The sequence below is a fragment of the Bos indicus genome, chromosome 16, assembly GCF_029378745.1.
Source record: "Bos indicus isolate NIAB-ARS_2022 breed Sahiwal x Tharparkar chromosome 16, NIAB-ARS_B.indTharparkar_mat_pri_1.0, whole genome shotgun sequence".
Classification (NCBI taxonomy): Eukaryota; Metazoa; Chordata; class Mammalia; order Artiodactyla; family Bovidae; genus Bos; species Bos indicus.
In genome coordinates, this window is record NC_091775.1 from 68,755,178 (window position 1) to 68,780,715 (window position 25,538).

Here is a 25,538-nt window from a genome sequence, read left to right on the forward strand (position 1 = left end):
ATCTTTGAGGGTTTAAAATGTCAACATGTATTTTGGGGGGACACAAACATTCAGACTATACCAGATTGATCTAGCCATGGAGATATATTGTGAAGAATTGTCTTATGAGGTTATGGAGACTGAAAAGTCCCATATCTACCATCAGAAAACTGGAGATCCAGGACAGACAGCAGTGTAATTCAGTTCAAGATAGGAGATAAAATGAGCTCAAGCAGTGAGATAGGGGAAAAAAGGGCAAATTCTTCCTTTTATTCTTTTCAGGCCCTCAACGGATTGGATGATGCCAACCACAATGGAGATGGCAATTTCCTTTCCCAACTCCAGTGATTCAAGTACTCATCTTATCCGCAGACACCCTCATAGACACACACAGAAATGATGTTTAATCTGGGCACTTTGTGGCCAAGTTGACAAATGAAATTAAACATCATAGTCACTTTTAGGAAAATGCTTACTTACCCTGTAAAACCTCATTCCGTTTGTATTTATTTTCTGTGGGAAGTGGTAACTCAGATTATTTAGTCTGCCACCATCACAAGTGAAATTTAATGTCTTCCTTTTACTCTAAATCCATTGTGCCTCTGGATAATTCCAAGAAGATAATCACCTCATCTTAAAAGATTTCCACAGATGGTAAAACTATCCCCCAAACTTGACATTCAATATTGCCCCGTGTGAAATTCTAATGTTGGAATCTGTGTTTGTAACAGGGGACCCTTGAGAAACCCCATGTAGTTGGTAATATTATAGTTGCCATTTTACAGATGAGGAAACCGAGGCTACAAGGGGTTCCTGGACCTAGTTCCAACATGTGTGTGAAGGGTTCTCCACATCAACAAACAATTCTTGGATACTAGCAGAGTGACCAAGAATTCAACTCAATTCTATGATTATAAAATGCATAATTATATAATTATAAAATTGTTATGATGATATATGTATATTTGATTATCTGAATAACCAAATATATATATATTTCTTATAAATCATAGCACTGCAGGGGTAGAAAATGAAGATGGAAAGTGCAAAACACTATATTGTGAAAACCTTCTGACTTTTGCCTGTGTCTCTTAGATATTAATCACTTTACAATTAATGCTTGAGGGAAAGAAGTAAGACAAAGAGGTTTTTAACAAGTCCCTTAAAAAAGCGTATATTATCCAAAATAGTATCTGTAAATATATTCATATTTTCAAGTCTGTTGGGTCTACTAGACTTAAAGTTCACCTCTGAAAGTCATCAGTGCAAAGACATCTTAGATTTGAATGAATATGACATATCACCTAGGTCAGTAATTCTAAACCAAATAAGTATCTGACACCCAGAGGACTTTAAGGACTTACTGGGAGAACTTTTCAAGTGCACATGCTGCCTCTTGTGTTCTAGTGAGCCCCTCCAGTAGGGCAAAGGTGTATCTATACTTCACAGGCCTTACCTTAGCCATAATTACTCCTAGGAGAGTGTAGATTTTTTTTCAGGATTATTGTTACCTGAAAACTGGGTGAATGTTCAACCAAAAGACACAAGCAAAAGATCAAGAGAAGGAAGGATTTACTATTTGCAGCAAGTAAGGAGAATGGCAGGCTTCTTTCCCAAAATAGTGTTTCCAAAACTGCAAAATTGGGGAAGTTTTAAACTAGGGTACATGCATCTTCACGAAGGGGCTTGAGCCTTTAGTCTGGCATAATTGCAGCAAAGATTGACAGAGTCCAGGCTTTTGTTGACTGAAGTCACAAAGGCTAGAAAAGCTGCTGCTGCTGCAGCTGCTGCTAAGTCGCTTCAGTCATGTCCAACTCTGTGCACAAGTCATATTTCTGATTCTAATTTTTCTTAATGATGTCTGCTAAAGTTATATTTTGTTGCCAAATTTGGTGTTTTGGACATTAGGGTAATTTGTACATACAGCCAATCCATGACTAATAGTTCTTAAAGCAAGTTTAGATAGAACTGTTGATTTTAAATAAACTGATTGCTCTTTTCTTTAAAAAATGTGGAAGAATAGTTTACAAGGTCTGTGTCTCTTAAATGTATTAGAATGAAATCACACTAGAATGTGACATTTAAAATAAGTATTTTATCTAAACAAGCATCTTGACTCTTGGATGACATCAATGCAACGATTCTTCTCAAAATTGCTGAGATCTGTCTGAAGTTGCCTGTGGCTGATTATGGTGATCACAATCTCTGTGTTCAGTATTGAGATTCTGTAGTCCTTATCATCCTAACAGCCTTTAGTTTTAATATGAGTTAAAATTAGGCAATGGCAGTTGAACAGAAAAAAAAAATGTGTGCAGAATCTACCTTTTCTTCCATCAGATTTGTTTCATGATTGTTCTTTGGTTCTTCTTTGTAACAGTAGAACTTTCAACAGATTAGGATAATCATCAAATTGATTTTATATAAATTGATTAGTTCTTTTTCTCAATCATTTTAGTTACAGATGTCGGTATAATTCTCCAGAATGAATTTAATGCAGTAGCAGTTTTCATGATGACTTGGAAATTGTAGTTGTGGGGGAAAAAAAGAGCCGGGGAGGCGGGTCATGATTTTCAATATGAAGAAGATTTTGCATAAGGAAAGACACTCGGAGTAAGGTAATCCAAGACCTGAAGGCAAGGCTTAATCTTGGTGACTGAGTCAGGGCATTGAGCTTATATTTGACGTCTTACTTGAAATATGGCCTCTCTTTTGTCAACTACCAAGTAAGTACCGTGCTGAGTCATTAGGTTCCCACCGCACCACAGGGAACACTGGTTTTGTATTCAATAACATTATTTCCTCTGGCATCATTCCTGAGACGTAATCAAAAGTCTCTTATCCAAGTTAGAAGCTAGCCTAGTCCATACTAGTTTGAAATTGTATGTGATACTGGCCCCAGGAAACATGGCTCTTTACAGCACTTAAAAAGAGCATACTTTTGACACTCTTATTTTGAAGGTGTGACCATTAATTTACTGGTCATCTGAAGATTTGTGATGCCTCCAAAATTAACGTAAAAACCAAGAAAGTGATTGCTCCTTATCTTCTGTGAGCAGTGTGCAAGTTCGTATATACAAGTTCTGATTGTAGTTAGTAAGATAGAATTGAGGCTAATGGAAATAAAAATAGATTAAAATGGAGAGTTGAATGATAGAGAAAATTACCCAATTACTAGAGAGACTTTAGATTAACTTCAGGTGTAATAGACTAGATTGTAACTATCTATAAAACTTTAATAAATGGAAGTAGCCCTTTTTTACTATCAGGAATCGGTGTTGGTATTATTATTCTCTGTAAGTAAAGGAATATAGAAAGAATAAAGACACTGGGGACAGGAAGACTGGTTTCTAATTCAATTTTAGCTTTTATTGTCTGTGAGATACTGGGAATTACTTAATATCTCAGAATCTCACTTACTCATCTGTAAATATATATAGTAGCATCTATTTTGTAGGATTATTGGGAAACAGAATTTGCATCTATTAGAATATTTAACATATGGTTCATTCTCAATGAATCCTTATAATAACAATATCATCTCTTTGCACATGTTATTAATAAACATTTGACATGAGTACATTTGTAGCAATTTCAAAAATTGTGTTAAATAATAGATGAGTATTGATAATCATTTTTATCTTACAGGAAAGGTTTTAGACATTTGAAAAATCTTGTGGTATTAAAAGTTCTACGATATGCAGTCTAAGCACGAAGTTCTAACCCATGGACCACCAGGGAATTCCTTCGATTCTCTTTCTCTCTCTTTCTCTCTTTTTTTTTTTTTGGTGGGAGGAGTGTGTGTGATTTTTGGTAGTAGTATAAGACAATATGCCTGTTTTTAGGGATTCATTTTTTTATGAGTGATAATTTCATTTATGTGGAATAACTTTGGCTCTTCAGAGCTCTTCTGAATATGGAAGGTATTTCTCTTTGACAATAATCTTGAATAAGAATTATCTTGAAAGATTTTTATATGCTTCTGTCTTTTTAAACAAGATATGCTTATTCATGACTTCATCTCATCTTGATGCTGTTATAAATCTGAACATAAATTACTCTGTTGATAGAGTGATAACTTCAGAAATTGTTGAATACTTTGTAACATTTACTTCTATATTTCACTACTGCTGGTTCTTTTGAATTTATTCTTTAATTTTTTTTCTGCCTCCTTGCTTTAATTTTTTTTTAAATTTTACTTTATTTTTAAACTTTACATAATTGTATTAGTTTTGCCAAATATCAAAATGAATCCACCGCAGGTATACATGCATTCCCACTTCTCAGTATTGTCAGTTTCTTAGCTTCTTTTAATTAGTTATGGACTTTTCAACCAGTTTAGCAAGTCTATTAAAATTATGAAAAGTAGGAGTAACTTGGGTTTCAAAGGTGGGTCAGTGGTGAAGAATCCGCCTGCCAACGCAGGAGACATGGGTTCGATCCCTGGGTCGGGAATGGCAACCCACTCCAGTATTCTTGTCTGGGAAATCCCATGGACAAAGAAGCCTGGTAAGCTACAGTCCATGGGGTCACAAAGAATTGGCTATGACTGAACACGCGTGCACGCACGTGCGCACACACACACACACACACACAAACATACACAGTTGCTGCTGCTGCTGCTGCTAAGTCGCTTCAGTCGTGTCTGACTCTGTGCAACCCCATGGACTGCAGCCTACCAGGCTTCTCCGTCCATGGGATTCTCCAGGCAAGAACACTGGAGTGGGTTGCCATTTCCTTCTTAAGTGGAAAGTGAAAGTGATGTTGCTCAGTCGTGTCTGACTCTTCGCGACCCCATGGACTGCAGCCTACCAGGCTCCTCCATCCATGGGATTTTCCAGGCAAGAGTACTGGAGTGGGGTGCCATTACCTTCTCCCAACATACACAGTAATAACTTATAAATGTGAGTCTCTCCTAAAACAAAAATTCTTGAACTTTAGATAAAGACTGTAATCTTTACAGTTGCTCAGAGAATTTTGTAAATTCCTGCTTTCCCATTCTGCTTTGGTGAGTAGAGTTATTTGAGAACTAATTTCCAGTTAGGTGTTTAATAAAGTGTTTAATGAAGTCTTCTACCTCTTAATATTTCCTATGTGCATACAAGCTATTAAGCTAATAGAAACTTTTGACATTGTCATGTATGGTTTTAACAGATATGTTAAAATTAAGTAGTCTGCTGGTTATTGTTTTAGATCCAAAGAATTTTGAAAACTGCTCTGGAAATGTTATACCAGAAAAAAGAGTTTTATTGAACAGTAACAATAAAAACAAGCAAATTTAGATAATGCAAACATCTTCCTCTGGACTTCACCTTTCTAAGGCAGGTCTTACTTATCACCCAGTACAAAGCCTGATTGTACGCCCAGAAAGCCTGCAGTCCTTATTTACATTTTTCCTCAGGGCTTGATAAACCCTGTAAAGTAGGGACTGCAAAGCTGTTCTAGCAGTCAGGCTGTAGGAACATTTTAAAGCATGATCTAAACATCTCAGTCGTCTGTGCTACAGAGAGGAGAGGATCAAAAAAGAAAGAACCTCAAGATCAAATAATGTTTCTGGTATGCATGTTACTTCCTTTCAACTGGAATATTTTCGATTTGTCTCAAGGAAGCAATGAGAACAATTTGCTTGAATCTTATATTTCAGGCTTGTTTTAAATTCATTATCGTTTATTTTCTTCCAGGTGGAGCACCATTATTCCCACAAGTTCACAGTAGTGGTGCTGCGTGCCACAAAAGTGACAAAGGGAACCTTTGGTGACATGCGTAAGTTCTCTTATTTGCTCTTCTGTTGAAAATACATAAATATGATTCACTCTTCAGTGGCTTGAGTTCCTTGACAAGCCAGGGGCTGTCCCTTCTTCAGATGTAATTATCTTTGTCTACAGCTTTGAATGATAACATTTCGAATGGTTCTATAATGCTCTTTTATCTGTTGGAATAGTGTTCTAAGTTGACTTTACATCAGTTGCGAGTTCAGTTCAGTCGCTCATTCGTGTCCGACTCTTTGCAGCCCCGTGAACTGCATCACTAATTCCCTGCCCATCACAAACTCCTGGAGTCTACCCAAACCCATGTCCATTGAGTCGGTGATGCCATCCAACCATCTCATCCTCTGTCATCCCCTTCTCCTCCTGCCCTCAATCTTTCCCAGCATCAGGGTCTTTTCCATTGAGTCAGCTCTTCACGTCAGGTGGCCAAAGTTGTGAGTACTTAGAGTCAGATAAAATGACTGTCCTATGACATACAGAGTTTCGGATTTCAAAGACATTTGTATTCTCCTTTAGAAAGAGGACTGAGTCAAGAATTTAAATTACCTGCGTCTGTGAGATATTGTGCCTATGGGATTTTTTTTACAATGCAGTTTATCTAATTCTTACTCCTTTAAGTTGTGTTTTTTATGTGTGAAAATAGCTATAGAAACTGGTGTGGGACAGTTTGAAATGATGTGAACAAAAGCCTGAGGATAATTTTGAGTTAACTTGTTGGCAGTATCCTTCTCTATGTTTTAAAATGCAGTTTTCCTGGTTAATCTTACCGTTCAAATGACTGGGAGTCATGGATGTGGGAATACAAAGAAAAATGAATAAGTACTGTGATGCTGAAATGGGTAAAGTTAGTTGTAGATTATTGCTAAAATATGGAAATGGCAATCTACCTCTCAGAACGGGTTCTGAGGAAAGAATGGAGATTGCCATTAATCAGTCTGGATAACAGGGAAGTCTTTCCTGCTGAAATGGCATTTAAACTGGTACTTGAAGGAGGAGGATCTAGTGCTGAGAGCACGGAGAGTCTCAGGCAGAGAAAATAGCATATTCAAGGGTGAGAGAAGGGCAGAGTACTTGTGAGGTCGTGAGCTGTTGGACACACAGCAAAGGTGAAGGAGAATGAGACTAATTCAACAAGCCTGCAATTTTATCAGAAATGCAGCAGGAAGAACTTGATGGCATTTGAGTCACAAGTCACGTGATTCGCCCTTTATTTTAAAATATATTTGTTCTGCTTATGGTTGCTGGGGGAGGGGGGAAGGATGGCGGGAAAAGATAGTTAAGGAATTTGGGAGGGACATGGGCGCACTGCTATATTTAAGATGGATACAAACAAGGTCCTACTGCATAACACAGGGAACTCTGCTGGAGGTTATGTGGCAGCCAGGATGGGAGGGGGTTTGGGGGAGAATCGATACATGTATAAGTGTGGCCGAGTCCTTTCGCTGCCCACCTGCAACTATCACAAGACTGTTGGTCGGCTATACTCCAACATGAACTAAAAAGTTAAGAAAAATGATCTTGCCAGAGTATGTTAAATACATTTGAGGTGACTGTAGAACATGCTTTTTATATTTAAAAATAGGAGTGACTTGAGCTTGTTGAAATCACAGTGAAAATGGGCCACGAGAGAGAGAGAGAGGTTAAATACTAAGGAATGGAGAATTTGAGCTCAAGCCTTCAGTGATTGAAGAAGAGTGTCCAGGAAGTTAGTAAAAGTTGGAAATCAGGGGGTGACCAGGAGGCGGGATCTGATGAGCAATGCTTCTCAGGAGACATAATGGAACAAGGACAATTTCTTTACATCTAATCTGATCAGGGATTTATTTTCTAAATTTTATCTCGTACAGTGATACACTTCAATTAATCATGCCTCTGCCAATGTTTTTATTGTTATTCTTCTTTTGCTTTTTATACTACTTTGAATTCTCATCAATTCAATGAGAGTTCACCAGAAGAAAGGTATTTGTGAAAAAGAAGCCAAATCAGATGCCATATTTAAAATCTGGTAACCCTGTGACCTTGAGAAAAGCACATGCCTTACAACTCTAGATGTACTATTAGTTAGAAAAGCCATTTATAATTCGACTAAAGGCTATGTCAGTGACTCATCAGCCATGCAAGTTACTGACCTAATTTGACTTTAAAAATTTTAGTTATCTCTTATTCAAAGTAGTATGGGCTTCCCGGGTGGCTCAGTGGTAAAAAATTCACCTGCCAAAGAAGGAGACACAAGAGACGTGGGTTCAATCCCTGGGTCGGGAAGTAGGAACTACTTACCATGGAGTAGGAACTGGCAACCCACTCCCATATTCTTGCCTGGAAAATGCCATGGACAGAGGATCCTGGAGGGCTACAGTCCTTGGGTTTGCAAAGAGTCAGATGCAACTGAGCACATACATATAAAGCAGCAGCATCCTTTTCTGTTATATCGGTGCAGAACTCTGTCCTAGAGAGACAAGGATCTTTATTATGCTTGAGGTGAGGTCACCAGCAGTTTAAATTCTACTCTGAATCTCTTCAACTAGTATGGATCTGATTTCTTAGCCGTCAGTACTTTCTCCATAATCCTCAGGAACTTTGGCAGTGCTGATTTATTGTAGTTCTGGAGAAGGAAATGGCAACCCACTCCAGTATTCTTGCCTGGAGAATCCCCTTGACAGAGGAGCCTGGCAGGCTATGGCCTGTGGGGTTGCAAGAGTCGGACACGACTGAGCGACTAAGCGCACACACACACATTTATTGCAGTCAGGACTGGAAAGAGAGTAATGTCACAAATGTCGTTTTAAACCTACTTGAGTTGATATTGCTCACATTATTCAAAAATAAACATTGGACATTAATTCATCTCGCAAAATAGCCAACAGTTATGTTTTAGATCCCCATAGTGTGTACAGCACAGGTTGCACTCCTGAATTCCAGAAAGCTTGTTATTTATTTATTTACGTATTTATTTGCTGGCCATGCCAGGTGCCTTGTGGGATCTTAGTTCCCTGACCAGTGGTTGAACCCAGGCCCACAGCAGTGAAAGCATCAAGTCCTAACCGCTGGACCACCAGGGAATTCCCCAAAGCTTCTTTTTTAAAGTGACGCACCCATGAAAAGAATAGTCACCTGACATTAATCACTACTGGAGAAAGGATTGTGTTGTGAGAGTCTCTTAACATTTTTAAACAGCATTTGTCATTTGACTTTATCTTGCTTGAGTTATAATCTTTATTTGAGGGGGAGGAATTGTTGCCACCCCGTGATGTCACTTTGATGAGCTTACAGAAAGAGAGTCTTAGAGAAATAAATTCAATAATAAGATTGGTAAGAAAAAGTAGAGGGACAATACACCGTGCCAAACTATTTTTGAGAAGTTGTAGGTGATTATTGTGAGAAAAGGCATGGGCCGGCCTGAGCTGTCACTTAAGAGTCTTGATGGCGTTGCTTGGTGAGCTTGATCCATACAAATGACCTAGTAAACAGAGTTTGGCGTGTTTGTGCATAGAAGTTCTTTAAAGGTAGCCAAGGAGAGAACCATAAAAAATGTACTAAGATCTGCAAAGGATGACAGAAACTAGGCCCACCTCTGCTGTTGATAGTGTCTACATTTATTTAAAAAGGCAAATTTCCATATAGGTTTGCATGTTGGTAGAGAAGCATGACCGATTGCTGTTGGATTTTTTAGGTTTTCCTGTGCGTGTGGCAGCTGAATCAAGGATGCCACTTGAATCAAATAGCTGACACCTAACAAAATACCTATGTCTGATTTTTTAAAAAAATCTAATACTAAGATTGTATCTATTTTTTATTTTGTCCCTTGTAAAGCCCTCCTATTCTAACTAGCTTCTTTTTGGAATACCATCCCATGTTGCTAAAACATCATCACAGCATCAGGAGCACCCCACAATCTCTCTTGAGAGGAGTAAGAGCTGACATCTGAATCATAACATCTCACTCTTTTCCTTTTTAAAATTTTTTTTTAACCTCAGAGCACTGGGCCAGCCAAGGACAAGACAGCCCCTTCCCAGACATTGCTGTTAATCTTGGTTTGTTCAAATGTATCATTAGTACCCAGGGCTTCAGGGCCAGCCTTTCCCTGCCTTCTTATGCTCACGCCATATGAAGAGGTGGTTTGAAGTTCAGATACGCACCCGACTCACCATGTGTTGCTCAGTTGCTAAGTCATGTCCGACTCTTTGTGACCATATGGGCTGCAGCACGCCAGCCTCCTCTGTGCTCCACTGTCTCCTGGAATTTGCTCAAATTCATGTCCATTGAGTTGGTGACTCACCATAGACTTATTTTTAAAAAAGTAGTTTGCATTAATTTGACCTGACCAGGAGCCAGTCGGTTGTGCCAGTGCCAAACGTTGGTTGGATTAGTTAACATTATATTAAATACTATGTTAAACTCTGCATTTTGCATTGCTCTTTCCTCTTCTAACAGAAGATATATATCTGTAGAATGAGCGCGGCAACGGTACAATTTCAGCTGGTTATTTAGTTTCCTTCGTGCATACATGAAACAAAGCACACAGCCCTGGCCACAAATCTCATTTTATAACCAAATAAGATCGCTGGCACAAATGCCGTAGCTCCTGCATTGAATTTCTGTTCCTTTAAAGAAGTTGGGGAAAACAGATCATGGATGATAACAGGTGATAATGGAGGCTTGAATTCAGAACTAGGTCGATGAAATCACTGACTAAGATGAAATCCCTAAGGGTGATATCAGATAATAAATATCATAGTGTTCTTGAAACAATAAAATACCTTATCAATGCTCAACATTTTTAATATCCTAATTATGCACATGTACTGAGAATTCTTGTCTCCTTGGATGCTGAACTCTTTACAAAATTAGCATCATAAACATTAGGGCTTCTTAGGACAGCTATAGAAATGCAGATGGATCTTCTTTCAGCATTCAGGAGACAACAAAGCTTAATGCCAACATTTAAACTCTATGAAGAAAATAAAAATACTTGGGTGAATTGTGAACTCATTGTATTTAAACCAATTTTTACAAATTCTTCCTGCTTAATATTTTAAGGAAACTTTTCAAGGTTCTTTTTTTTTTTTTTTTTAAGGATCCCACCCCTGAATTTTTCATAGTGTCTTTGTCTATGGGTAAAGTGTATTTATTTCAGATAAATAAATAAACTCAACAAGATCTGCATCAAATTCTTCATTTTTAAATAGCAGATCTGAGGCTAACCTAATCTCTCCAGATAGTGCTTCTCAAACTTTAATGTGGCTATGAATGTGGGATAAAGTTTGCTTCTCAAACTTTAATGTGGCTATATCAGGGGATATCGTCCAAGATGCAGATTCTGATTCAGAAGATCTGGGGAGTAGATTCTAACACACAAATGATGCAGACATTGCCCATCTATAGACTGCATTTGGGGAGGCAAAGTGAAGTCGCTCAGTCGTGTCCAACTCTTTTCGACCCGTGGACTGTAGCCCACCAAGCTCCTCCGTCCAGGGGATTCTCCAGGTGAGAAAACTGGAGTGGGTTGCCATTTCCTTCTTCAGGGGATCTTCCTGACCCAGGGATCGAACCTAAGTCTCCCACATTGCAGGCAGACACTTTAACCTTGCACCACCTTGGGGAGGCAAGGTCTAGGCAATTTCTTTTATATTTGTTTAGTCTGAGTCTGGGGTTTCTCAGGTGGTTCAGTGGGTAAAGAATACACTTGCAGTGCAGGAAATGTAGGAGACGGGGGTTTGATCCCTGGATCAGGAAGACCCCCTGAAGGAGGGCATGGCAACCCATTCCAGTATTCCTGCCTGGAAAATCCCCATGGACAGAGGAGCCTGGTGGGCTACAGTCCATGGGGTCGCAAAGAATCAAACAAAACTGAGTGACGAACACACACACATCCCAAGTCCACAGTGCTTAAAAGCTCAGAGAAAAGAAACAACATTGAAACTTTAAGTATTCCAAAATGGACAAAGATTCTAATGTTTTGGGGTGTCTGCTGATTTGCCTTTTCTTAAACAAAATAACCATGAACACTTTAGTACATTTTATTTTTTAAACTCCTATAAAGGATTAATTACATGCCTCAATATATTCCTTGAGAAAAATGATAGAAATAAACACAAAGATCTTAAACGTCCACCACAATTATATTATGAAATTCTGAAATTTATAATATAATTGCATGATCATTCTAGATGAAAACAATGAAGAGAGTAAGGCATCTATTTTTACCATTTCAAAGGTCAGTTCAGTTCAGTTCAGTTGCTCAGTCGTGTCCGACTCTTTGTGACCCCATGAACTGCAGTACGCCAGGCCTCGCTGTCCATCACCAACTCCCGGAGTCCACCCAAACCCATGTCCATTGTGTCGGTGATGCCATCCAACCATCTCATCCTCTGTTGTCCCCTTCTCCTCCTGCCTTCAATCTTTACCAGGATCAGGGTCTTTTCAAATGAGTCAGCTCTCTGCGTCAGGTGGCCAAAGTATTGGAGTTTGAGCTTCAACATCAGTCCTTCCTGTGTACACCCAGGACTGATCTCCTTTAGGATGGACTGGTTGGATCTCCTTGCAGTCTAAGGGACTCTCAAGAGTCCCACCACAGTTCAAAATCATCAATTCTTTGGCACTCAGCTTTCTTCACAGTCCAACTCTCACATCCATACATGACTACTGGAAAAACCATAGCCTTGACTAGATGGACTTTTGTTGGCAAAGTAATGTCTCTGCTTTTTAATATGTCTCTAACTTTCCTTCCAAGGAGCAAGCGTCTTTTAATTTCATGGCTGCAATCACCATCTGCAGTGATTTTGGAGCCCAGAAAAATAAAGTCAGTCACTGTTTCCACTGTTTCCCCATCTGTTTGCCATGAAGTGATGGGACCAGATGCTGTGATCTTAGTTTTCTGAATGTTGAGCTTTAAGCCAACTTTTTCACTGTCCTCCTTCACTTTCATCAAGAGGCTCTTTAGTTCTTCTTCACTTTCTTATATAATGGTGGTGTCATCTGCATATCTGATATTATTGATATTTCTCCCGGAAATCTTGATTCTAGCTTGTGCTTCCTCCAACCCAGCATTTCTCATGATGTACTCTGCATAAGTTATAATAAGCAGGGTGACAATATACAGCCTTGATGTACTCCTTTTCCTATTTGGAACCAGTCTGCTGTTCCATGTCCAGTTCTAACTGTTGCTTCGTGACCTGTATACAGGTTTCTCAAGAAGCAGGTCAGGTGGTCTGGTATTCCTATCTCTTTCAGAATTTTCCACAGTTGATTGTGATCCACACAGTCAAAGGCCTTGGCATAGTCAATAAAGCAGAAATGAAGATCAGAGTACACACTTAAAGTGAAATGACCGAACGTATGGAAGGTACTGTATACCTGTACAAATATAGTGCACTCTTTCTCTCATGTACATAAATATACTCTCCCTGTCATATACACAAATATACTTTTCCTCTCATATACACAAATATATTCTCTATAAATACTTTAATATGGTTTAATGCTCTCTCCACTTAGTAATCTGTGATTTTATTTAGGACATTTCTAAGAACACAGTCAGGGTAAATTTAGGTACTCTGCTTCGCATTGCTGTAACATTGTGAAATACTATTTCTCTCTCTGCAAAGAGCTTTGACTGAGATGTGTACTCGAAGTGTGTTGACTGCAAGAAGTTTGGATAAAAGCTTATCATTACTGAAAACTTGGCTGTTCTTCACAAAAGAAGTTGCAGTTGTCATCTTTCACTTATTGTCAAAGAATGTATAAAAACATGGTGATTCAAAGGGAATGGAAGACTTTTAAAATATTCTGGACCACCTGACTTCTTGTGGGGATTCAGGAAGAATGTTGGGTTTGTACCCCTTGGGCGTCTTGCGGAGAGAGGAAACACACACACTTGTGGCTTTACTCCTACTTTCTGGGGTGGCGTGGAGTTGAGGACCAATCAACAACGGTACTGATGCAGGGCTTGTGAACTGGGGCATGCAAGTGGAGCGGCTTTAAGATGGTTTGAACCAAACGCAGAAGTTTGTGTACACCTATTCATATGTAAAATAGGCATCAGGTGCTAATTGTTTGCAAGCGCTCAATTCCTTTTGAATCATTCTGTGCTGCTTTTTATGGTTTTCAGTCCCATGGAGTAATTACTCTGAGAGTTCACACATCTCTGTGTAGCCAAACAACTATTCTCCACGCTAATCAAGTCCATAAAATTTCATCTCTTATGGTTTTTCTAAATCACATTAACTTTGGCTCTGAGCCCCTGGCTCACAGATTAGGTAGGGGATTAAGGGTGATCTCCCCCTCCTCAGGGTCCTTCAGGTGTTTTAGTCACTTAGTGCTTAGTTTCTCCATTGTGTTCGACTCTGCGACCCCATGGACTGTAGCTCACCAGGTTCCTCTACTCGTGGGATTCTCCAGGCAAGAATACTGGAGTGGGTAGTCATGCCCTTCTCCAGAGGATCTTCTTGACTCAGAGTTCAAAGCCAGGTCTCTTGCATTGCAGGTGGATTCTTTACCCCCTGAGTCACCAGAGAAGCCCTCAGGCACTTCGAGTTGCCTTTAAATTAGGAGTGGGGCCTGCCATAAGCCTTGGTGGCTGCCGTCATTGGTATCAAACCTTCAGCTAAATGTTGTTTGCATGGATCCGGGCTTTCCACTTGGACAGGCACTAGGATATGTCTCAGAGTAGTCTTCCTGGTGATCACAAGCCACACCAGAGAGAGATTCTACTCCTGTGCTCAGGGTTACAGTACTTACAGACCAGGCTCTGTGACCATCCCATAGTCATCACGCTGTGCACAGAACAGCAGAAGCATGACTTTTCAACTCTTGTAGAAACTGCAGAAAATTGAAACTCATTTGAACTTTAGGACAGGTAGCCCTCTTAACTCCAGTCTTGTCTCTCCAGAGCAGCAGTCTGAATCCCGTCACCTCTAGACTATCCAGAGGATTAAACTTCTTCAAAGGATGTGACTCCCAACACAAAGTGTTAATAATTCCCTGGGAAAGGCAGTCAGAACTCATCCTTCCTATTTGTGAACGTTGGGCTGAGAGGCGTGGTGTTGGGTCTGTATGTAGAGAAACATCACCTATTCAATCTTTTGAGAATCTTCATTAGAAGCAAGGGAAATGTAGAAATTACTATGAAAATACATTATCCTCTCCCGTAGCCATTAAAAAAAATTTTTTTTGGCCACACCTTAGGGGATCTTAGTTCATGACTATAAGGGATCTTGGTTCCCAAACCAGGGCTTGACCTCAGACCTCCGATAGTGGAAGCATGGATTCTTAACCAGTGGACCCCCAGGAAAGTCCCTTCCTCTAGCTGTCCTTGAGCTCCACAGTGATCAGAATCTCCAGGGAGGAGGCAGAATGTATTTATGAAAGAACGTGGTCTTCGGGGCAAAATGCTACTCATTAGTCTTGTGTCTTCAGGCAAGTTTCCTCTTTTTTTTCTCATCTTAGAGATGTTGATACATGTGATACATTTACATGCCTCATGCATAGTAATTACTCAATGAACATTATATATTATTGTTAAAATGATTTTGGATATGCATGTAAGAAGACATTAATTTCTTATATATAATCTTTATATGAATCAAAGAATTTTCTATTAGGTAGATTGTGCACTTGACATAATTTTCAGTTTTTCATCTTGGAAACAGGAAATTTCCATTCTGAATTTCTGTGTTGAGCAGATGATTGGATCCTTGCCACCTGCCACTCCACCTCCCCACCCCCCGCCAACACTCTGGTCTTTTTTTTTTTTTTTTGATTGAAGGATAATTGCTTTACAGAATTTTTCTGCTTTTTTTTTTTTCCTTTTTCAGCTCAAGAGAAATGGTGGAATGTGCTTTCACTGTCTTGTTGATAATCTTGGGCACAATTCACTCCTTTGCTGCCTCGACAGCTGTCCAGGCCTCTGTTTAACACTTATCACATGCAGAAATTCCCTGGTGGTCCAGTGGTTAGGACTCTGTGCTTCCACTGCAGGGGACCAGGCTTCAACCCCTGGCCTGGGAACTAAGATTCTACAAGCCACATGGCATGGCCCCCCAGTGAAACAAAAACAACCCCTTCCCACAAAATGCTTGTCACATGTACTTGTAAGGCAGGGGCCTATTTCTTACTTTTTAGAAAATAAGTGATTGAGTCTGGAAGATCTCAGAGGATTTTGGATGAATGAATAAAATGCATAAATATGTATAACTATACCTTTCTTCTTTGATATTGCTTCCTTTTTTGCCTCACTAGAGAGAGAATTAAAAAAACAATTTCACACTGCATTTTTGCAGATTATAAATACTTCTGATATTTTTATCCATAGCTATCCAAAATTCTCATAGGTTTCAAACGTGTAACACCTTGGACTGATTTATAACATAATTAACCTTTTCTTGGATTAATTATGGAATTGCAAATACTTCTTTTTATAAATGGCACTGCTGTTGTCGTCTCTTCTGAATCAAACTTTTCCCTAAAATCAGTTGTGATTGAACATGAATTTTGGTTTACTAAATATTTTTGTAATATTTCTGAGTATCCACCCATGACTCTAAAAATTCTGAAATATTTCCCAGTGGGCTTTTTATGCAAAATAATTCCAAGATAAGCAAAGTATTCTGGAATACACACATCTGTCTCTTATCTCTTATCTAGTATTTTCTATGTGGTAGGAAAATAGGAATATATTAGAAAGGCCTTGCTGTTTAGAACTTAATTAGAATGTCATGCAATTTATTAAGTTGTCAAATGGTTTTGTGAGTATGGTTAGTCTTTTTCCTCTCTATCTAAATTTCAGTGGATTATTTTTGTTTGTTTACAGGTATATATTTGTGTGTTTTAGGTAAATGTAGTGAATGATACTATTTTGTGATATTTTGTTAACATCAGTGGATCCTTGGTGGATTTTACCACGTTTATTCAATAAGATAAATGGAGCTATATTCCAGTGGTATTTTTGGCAGCCACGCTTTTGTGAGATAATTTATTAGCAGGTTCCCGTCAAGGTGAAGAGTACATTACCAGTAGTAGTAGCGACACAACCCATGTGTTCTCTTTTTATTTTTTTAAGACCTATCAGGAATGGGTCCTACTCACCTAGTCTTCCGGGGATTCCCTCCTTAGTTCTTTATTGTATATATATCTTATACTTGAGCTTCTTCATCTTAAAAAACTTTTTATGTTTTTCATACATGCTATTTAACATCTCAGTGTTCTACAAAGTATCTTTAATTTTCTAAAGTTAAAGGAAAAAAACCCTAATTTTTAAAACCATTTTTACAGCTGAGGGATGATAACCTTCTTATGTGCTAAGTAGACACTCTTTGTCCAAAATCAAATGCCACTTCTATTAATATATTGAACTGCTGTGATTAATATCTAGTGGAATTAAATTAGAAAACAGGTTAAATGTTTCTTAAATTTCCAAAGAAAAGCATACTGTTAAAGTTTTCATTTCAAAGAGCATGGCTCTGCTGGTCTAAAATTTATGGGAAGTCACTTATCATATATATTATTTTAGTATATTTAATATTTTAACTTTTTTCTTAAAAAGAAAATTGTATGATGCAGAGATTGAAATGACCAGTTACAGTTCACTGAGATCTGGTATGAGGGGTTTTGTAGATTTTACTACTCTTTGGAAGCACTTTTACCTTCTCACTCCTCATTTGCTGCATCAGCACGTTTTTCATAAAATATTTTAGATAAAATCCTAGACAAAATTATTTTAAGTTGGTGTTCAAAGTGTAATCTAAACCTCCAGATGCAAAATGAAGTAACAGTTCTGAAATTTCAACTTTGGAAAAGAAATGTTACACATAACCCAGTGCTTATCCCAGCATTGTTAATGTCATCAGTGCGTGCTGAATCAATTATGTGCACACGCACACACACACACACACACATATATATGATTATTTCAGATTTTTTTCCTTTATTGGTAATTACAAAGTGTTCCCTGTGCTATATAGGAGGTCCTTGTTGGTTATTTATTTTATGTATGTTAATGGTAGTGTGTTTATGTTAACCTTAAACTAATTTATCCTTCTTGCCTCCTAGACTTTTTTTAATGAGGATTAAATGCGATTGTGAAACACTTGGAAAAGTGCTTGATGCATAATGTATGCAATGTGTTTGTTAAATGAATAAACAAAAATGCTAAGCAGAGTTCTTAGGATTTTATATTTCATATACTCATTTCTGTAGCACTGTGAGATATGTGATGTTGTTAATTTTACCAATGTAGGGATTTGTTTAAAGACATTAAATGAATAACCCCGAATCACACAGCTGTTCTGTTTTGGGGCTAGAACTCAAGCCTGTCTCATGCTGATGTCTATTCGTGCAGCAGCTTTGCCTTTGAGCTATTTATAACCTAGTTGGGAGGATGAAATGAGTGTAAATAGCTCAGAGATTGTGTGTTTAGATTACACAGTATTACTAATTTTGAAAAGTGTTGACAGTAAGCTTCTGAGAAGACTTTACAGCTTGAATAGAGGTAGAGATGGGTTTTATAACTTAAGTAGAGTTTTAATGTCTGGAATGGATATGGATGTGGGATATTTCAATTTGGAAAAAGTATAAGAAAATATTTTAAAAATGGGATTGACATAGCCCATTGAATTACACTACTTAGGGAATTTGGCTAATTTCTAATGATTTATCCCAAGAATAAATATCAGATAGCAGGGATAATGCCCTCTAGTGCAATGGTTCTAAAGTGGTGATTAGTTTTAGCCCCAGGCACATTGGAAAATGTCTGGAGACATTTTTGTCTTGATTTATTTTTTATTTTATTTTTTAATTTATTTGGCCACCCTGTGAGGCATGTAGGATACTAGTTCCCTGACCAGGGATCAAACCTGCACCCCTTGCATTGGAAGCATGAAGTCTTAACCATCAGACCATCAGGGAAGTCCCTGGAGACATTTTTAGTTGTCACAGTTGGGAGATCCTGCTGGTTTCTAGTGGTTATAGGTCACAGACAGTGCCCCAGAGCAAAGGATTATCTACCCCTCAAATGTCAGTAATGTCAAAGTTAAGAACTCCTGTTTTAATGAAAAAGAATTATTCTTGCATAGAGTGGAATTCTATATACATATAATATATTGATAAATCCACATAGCTAAAATTAATGATATAAATATATTAATATGATTTATAATACTACAGAAGAATTTCTAGAGATTTACTCTCCAACCTAAAGGGATTCCAATAAACATCCCTAGTTTATGAATCTTTAAAACGTTCCAAGCAGAAATACTGATAACAGAAGTATTTTTGTTTTCTTCCAAAAGGGTATCATAGAGATTTAATTAAGAGGGCAATGCAGGCAACAACAAAACTTGATGTTCTGTTTTAGATCTATGTTTAGCTTTCTTTGGGTCATTTTCCATGTATCTTTGTTCTTTCATCAACACCAGCATTCTTTACAATAAGTCATTTTTGCTATACACCAGATGGTAGCTTGCTTCGTTACTCTAGTAAGTCATTTGTTAGTACAAAATGTACCAAGTCAATTGTGAGTAGATGTTATTGGGCTTTCTTTCTGACATCAATTTGGCTGATGGTACATTCTGATAGTTTCATATTCATTTCAAAAGGAAACATGTGACACTGAGAAGACACCATGCAAGATCAGAGGCTGTGAGAAAAAAGGAAAGTGAAAAATAGGAGGTATTCAAATTGGAGACTCTGCCTGATAAAGGGATCCCCAAACAGTGTTAAATAAAATTTTTTGGCTTCATAATTTAAAATGAAGAAAAAGCATTTTATAATTATTTGAGTTCCAGACGATGCTGCCTTAATTATAAGGGTTTTGCACGTCTCTCCCCAGTTTATATAGAATGACTGTCAAAGATCTGTTTTACTAAACCACATCGAATTCTTCACTAACTTTTCCAGCTTCTGCATTTCCAGCAATTTGCAGGGGTTGCACCTATAGCCATAACAATTCTAATTTTGAGCCCATTCTGGAGGGAGTAGGGGCTGCTACTCATAAACCCTTAGCATTTTGCCCTATTTTTTGAGTTATTAAGGAAGGCACTCTGGGATTTGGAGATTTTCTTATTTATTCATTTATATTTGTGTTTACTACTTGGAAATAAAAGTTAAATTCAAATTCACTTGGAAAAAAATAAATGACATTGATATTTGTGTATTAAAATACAAATAAATGGGGTAGGACAAAGTACTAGGAAGTATGAAACATACTAACAAAGAGTGGAAAGAAGTTAGAGAGGAGAGATGGTTGTGCCTATAATAAAGGTCACCACTTCTGCAGTCTTGCTGAGAGCTAGTTAAAGATTATGTGGAATTATTTTTATTTTATGAAGATGAGGCCACTAGGAGACACGATGGGCAGTGCCCGATGTAACCCGAGAGGAAAATAGAAGTTGACTTATGAACTAGATAAGGGAAGCATAGAGAGAACATCTCATTCCATGCATCTTTTAAATGTACCGTCTTTAGACCCTTATCTTGGATAGTCTTAGGACAAGGACAAAGACGTGAATAACATTTAGTTATAAATGACTAGTGTTTAGCTATCAGCTAAACTGTCCAATGAAAACACAATGATATGCTTAAGTAAAAGAGAAGCAATGTTCTCTTGGATAGAACAGATGCTTCTGCCATCAATGTGACTGTGCAGCGTGTTTGAAATGTGTGGATTCCAGAGATGCTCCATGGCCTGAATGTTCTAGTGCCTGTTGGAGGAGGGTCACTGACCAGAAAGAAACCTGGGGTCCAGTGGGGGAGGCCCTTGTAGGCCTGTTATCACAGTGGTTAGGCTTGCACTGAAGGTCACAAGTGTTTCACAAAGACAAGCATGGCAGTATTATGGAGAGTGGCTTGAATGTGGGTTGACAAGCAACAGACACAATTCTGTGACTAGTCCAGGTGACTTAGTTGAACTGGGTAGGTGACATTTCAAGAGGAACTGAGGAGCCAGCATGTTAAAGGTGAAATAGGTAAAAGTTGGAAACAGGAGCTGTGAGGAAAGGAGAATGACTCTCATGTTTCTGGCTCAAACAGCTAGAAATGATGGTACTATTAATAAAATAAGAAATTTGGGGAAAAGAACACATTTTTATTTTAGTTTTTTTGGTTTTCTTTTGCTTTGTTTTTTCTTTCCTTTTGCATTTAGGGAAAAAAAATTCAAAATGGACTACTTAGCAATGGATGATATATGGGTGTGTAATGAAGAATCTTGTATTTGTCATTTCCTCAAGGCTGCAAGGAGGAATGTATGACGACTGCCATTTAAACCTGAAGATGATTGGCTTTAGAGGGTCTGAGAATAGTTATACTATAGGATTGAGATGTGCCATGTGACTTGAAGGGTGCACACTGAGTATTCTTAAGACTGAATAGGACTTCCCTGGGGGTCCAGGGGTGAGAACTCTGTCCATCTGCTACAGGGGATGTGGGTTTGCTTCCTGGTCAGGGACCTAAGATCCCACATGCTGTGTGATAGGGCCACAAAAAAACCCCAAAACTGTATAAGTAGCTGTGATAATTCCTTTTCAAATGTTTTTGACTACGTTAACACTAAATGTTTTAGAGTTCATTTTCTTCTAAAACATTCTAATGGAGATTTGTAAGACCAATGACGAGAAAGTCCATAGTTTAGTGGTAAGATTTCTTAGCACTGGGGTTAGTTTCTAACTAAACTGGGGGTAAAAGATTTCAGATACAATGAGGAAACAGAGATGTAGTTAGGGAATCAGAAGGAAAAAAAAAGATGTTTTGAACACAAAAGAGGATAATTGCGTAAAGGGCATTGCATATATGCCAAATCAAATGAAAATTGAGAAAAAAAAAACCTACTGAATTTTACACTGAAGTTATGATAGGGGCATGTTGACTGTCAGGAGTTAATGAGAGGAGGAGGTCAACATAGAGAGATGTTTGTTAAAAAGTACACACTTCCAGTTATAAGAAGAATAAGTTCTGGGGCTGTAATGTACAGCATGCTGAGTGTAGCTAATAGCATTGTACTTTGTTTCTGGGACTTCCCTGGTAGTCCAGTGGCTAAGACTCTGCGCCCCCAATGCTGGGGACTTGAGTTCCTTCCCTGGTCAGGGAACTAGATCCCATGTGCCAAAACTAAGACCTGGCACAGTCAAATAAATAAATGAATCTAAAATTAAACAAACAAACAAACGTGTATTATGCTCCTGAAATTAGCTAGGAAAGTAGATCTTGAATGTTCTTACCATAAAAAAGAAAAGGCAATTAGGTTAGGAAATGGAGGTGTTAACTGCCTCAGCTGTGATAATCATTTGGCAGGTAGGTATGTATAGCAAATAATCACATTGTATGCCTCTAACTTACACAGTGTCATTTGCCAATTACATCTCAATAAAATTGTGAAATGAGAGAGAATAGACTGATGATGGTAATAAAACAAGGCAGAGCATAATAGGTTAGGAGTTTATGGGTAATGGGACTTAGAAGCAGTAAATATAAACTGTATTATTTTTCCAAAAAACTTTGATGGAAGAGAGGAAAGATCTTGAGGAACTGGCAGAATCAATTAAAGTTGTGTTTGTTTTTTAGAATAATCGATGTTTGTTTATATTTATAGGTTGAAAGGAAGTAACCATGCCCAAGCAAATATATACAGATTACATTTGGGGTTGGAGATAAATAAATGAGAAATCTCTGAAAGGAGGTGGAGTAGTCTGAAACTGAGAAAAGAGTATATGGAAACTTATTCTTCTAAGACATCAGGGAAGAATTTAAGTATGAATAAATACAATTTCCTATTATAAATATATTTTTTAAATTGTGAGGGATGGGGAAGAGAAACTAGAAGAGAACATTTAATCTTCTCCTTCTTGTTTTCCTAGTGAAGTGTGAACCCGAGTTGTTTTCTGAGATGAGAAATAGTGAGTAGGGTAGGCGACTCAAGAAAAGCAGTAAATGTTTGAACAACCACGTGGAGGATGGAAATAAAAAAGAATAGGGATTAGTTATATGTTTGTTCAAGTTAATAGTTAAATGAACATTGGACTATGCTGAAGTAACTAACAGTGGAGCATTCCTTTTTCCTAAGAGCAATTTAGAAAACACAGATTAAATTAATTTTTTAAATGTCTGAAAGATTGAAAAGCCGCTGAGTCAACTAGGATTTGCGGGACTAAGATCTCAGTGAGAGGAGAAGTCACTGAATTAGGTCCAGTATTCTGCTAGCCACTTCCCGCTCAATCCACTGTGGAACCTCAGTGGGTGTAGGGGTGATGAGGACGTGAGGCGTGGCCACGTAGTGAAGAAGCAGGGAGTCCACTAGAACTTTGCAATCTCAAAGGACGTGGGGATATGAAAGCTGGATTTCAGCACCAAGTCAGTTAGAATTTGACGGACAAGATCCCCGAGAGAAGAGAAGCATAGAGAAGCCTGGAAGTCAGCACCTGCACCATGTATAGGAGCCAAATTTGTAATTTATGCAAGGCAACAGGCTAAGAAGCCAACACAAAATATGAGAAAAGCAAAGCAGTGTTGTTGGCAGTATCATAGTGCTAAGAGGAAAAGAAAAATGGGTATTAGAACTGCCAAATAAAAGGGGCCAAGGAAACGCCCCAGGCCCTCAGTTGAGAGATTTTGGATGAGAATGGATAAGAAGTAGACTGACCTTTAAAAATCCTGGGTTGTAGGCTGCACATATCCCCAGATGTTCAAGATAATGCCTTCCTGATGATTGCCAACAAAGGTCCATCTAGTCAAGGCTATGGTTTTTCCAGTGGTCATGTATGGATGTGAGAGTTGGGCTGTGAAGAAAGCTGAGCACCGAAGAATGGATGCTTTTGAACTGTGGTGTTGGAGAAGACTTTTGAGAGTCCCTTGGACTGCAAGGAGATCCAACCAGTCCATCCTAAAGGAGATCAGTCCTGGGTGTTCTTTGGAAGGACTGATGCTAAAGCTGAAACTCCAATACTTTGGCCACCTCATGTGAAGAGTTGACTCATTGGAAAGGACTCTGATGCTGGGAGAGATTGGGGGCAGGAGGAGAAGGGGACGACAGAGGATGAGATGGCTGGATGGCATCACCGACTTGATGGACATGAGTTTGGGTGAACTCCGGGAGTTGGTGATGGACAGGAAGGCCTGACATGCTGCAATTCATGGGGTTGCAACGAGTCGGACATGACTGAGCGACTGAACTGAACTGAACTGAAGGAAGTTGAAGAGAGAGAATTAGTAAACTGAATAGGCCAGTAGAAAGTATCCAGACTAAAATACAGAGAACAAAATGTGAAATAAAATATAGTTTAAAGTATAATGAATATCTGGGGTATGATTTAAAAATCTCTGGGGAAGAGAAAGAGAATGGGGCAGAAATAATATTTGAAGATATAATGGCTGAGAATTTTCTATAACTGATAAAAATGCTGTTATGAACTCAAGGGTAAATACAAAAAAATCGGATATTATGCATATTGCATTAAAACTGTTGAAAACTAAAGGCAAAGAAAAAACATCCTAAAAACATCCAGAGGGGAAAAGACATATTCAGAATAGCAAGAGCTGACTTATTGGAAAAGACCCTGATGCTGGAAAAGATTGACAGCAGGAGGAGAAAGGGGAGACAGAGGATAAGATGGTTAGGTAGTATCACGACTCAACGGACATGAGTTTGAACAAACTCTGGGAGGTGGTGAAGGACAAGGAAGCCTGGCGTGCTGCAGTCCATGGGGTCGCAAAGAGTCAGACACGACTGGGCAACTGAACAAGAGAAAAGCAAAAAACTGAAAGTAAATTCCTCAACAGACCAGATCGGAGCCATGAGGTAACAGAATGACATTTTTTAAGTGCTGAAATAAAATAATAATAATAATTTACAGTATAATAAATTACTTAAAATGCAACGATAATTATCATAATAATTTATGATAAAACTATTATTTATTATAAACTGTAATAATACTAATTGGAGTTGCTACAAGCTTAAATGAATACAGCAGACAGTCTGTAAGTCCATCAACACTTATTCAACCTCTTGATTAATGAAATGTTTTTATTGTAGTAATAGGGTTAAAGGCAGCATTTCTAATTAATAATGCCAAGTTTATTGGACAAGATTTTGAGTATGTCTTTTACTTAAGAACATATCCAACAGACCGATAGAAACACATAAAGAATTATTCAACCTCAGATAGTCATGCAAGATGTGTGAATTTAATCTACAGTGAGATATTGTTACATGTCCACCGGATGTTTAAAATGACAAAAGTGACTATTAAATATGGAGAAGGATTTCTGCCATGTGAGTATTAACACCAGGATGTGCAAAGGCATAATAATTCCACATCCAAGGAATTGCATTCTTAGGAATTTCACGTCAGAAACATAAAAATGTGTGCACCAAATGTCTCGTCCAAGACTGTTCATAGCAGCACCATTAGTAATAGCCCAAAGTAGAAACAATCCAACGCCCACTAACGGTGGAATGGATAAACATTTTATGAAATGCTCAGACAGTAAAACAGTTTACTCTAGGAATGAATGAATGTGTCGATACGGATGAATCTCACAAACTTAATGGTGAGCAGAGTAAGCCAGACTGATAAGTACAGGAGTACATACTGTTCTTGATTCTATTTATATAAGGATACAAATACAAGTAAAAGTATTCTCTAGTGACAGTGTAATGGTCACCCTTCTGGAGGAGATGGGGAAGGCTTTTGGAGTGCTGATATTGTTCTGTATCTCGATCCGGGTGGTGCTATCATGGATGAATTCCTTTTATGAAAATTCAGCAAACTGTATGATTAAAATAATCTATTAATAATTTTTCTGCATCTA

General features: G+C 38.2%; 1 protein-coding gene across 2 annotated transcripts in view; it reads left to right on the plus strand.

The window, feature by feature from the left end:
- PLA2G4A (phospholipase A2 group IVA) overlaps positions 1 to 25,538 on the plus strand; it is a 174,294-nt gene that overhangs the window by 42,073 nt on the left and 106,683 nt on the right. For both annotated transcript variants that reach the window (XM_019976850.2, XM_070768581.1), the window contains exon 3: positions 5,658 to 5,739. In XM_019976850.2, coding sequence (XP_019832409.1) covers positions 5,658 to 5,739 — 82 coding nt within the window. The remainder of the gene's footprint in view (positions 1 to 5,657; positions 5,740 to 25,538) is intronic.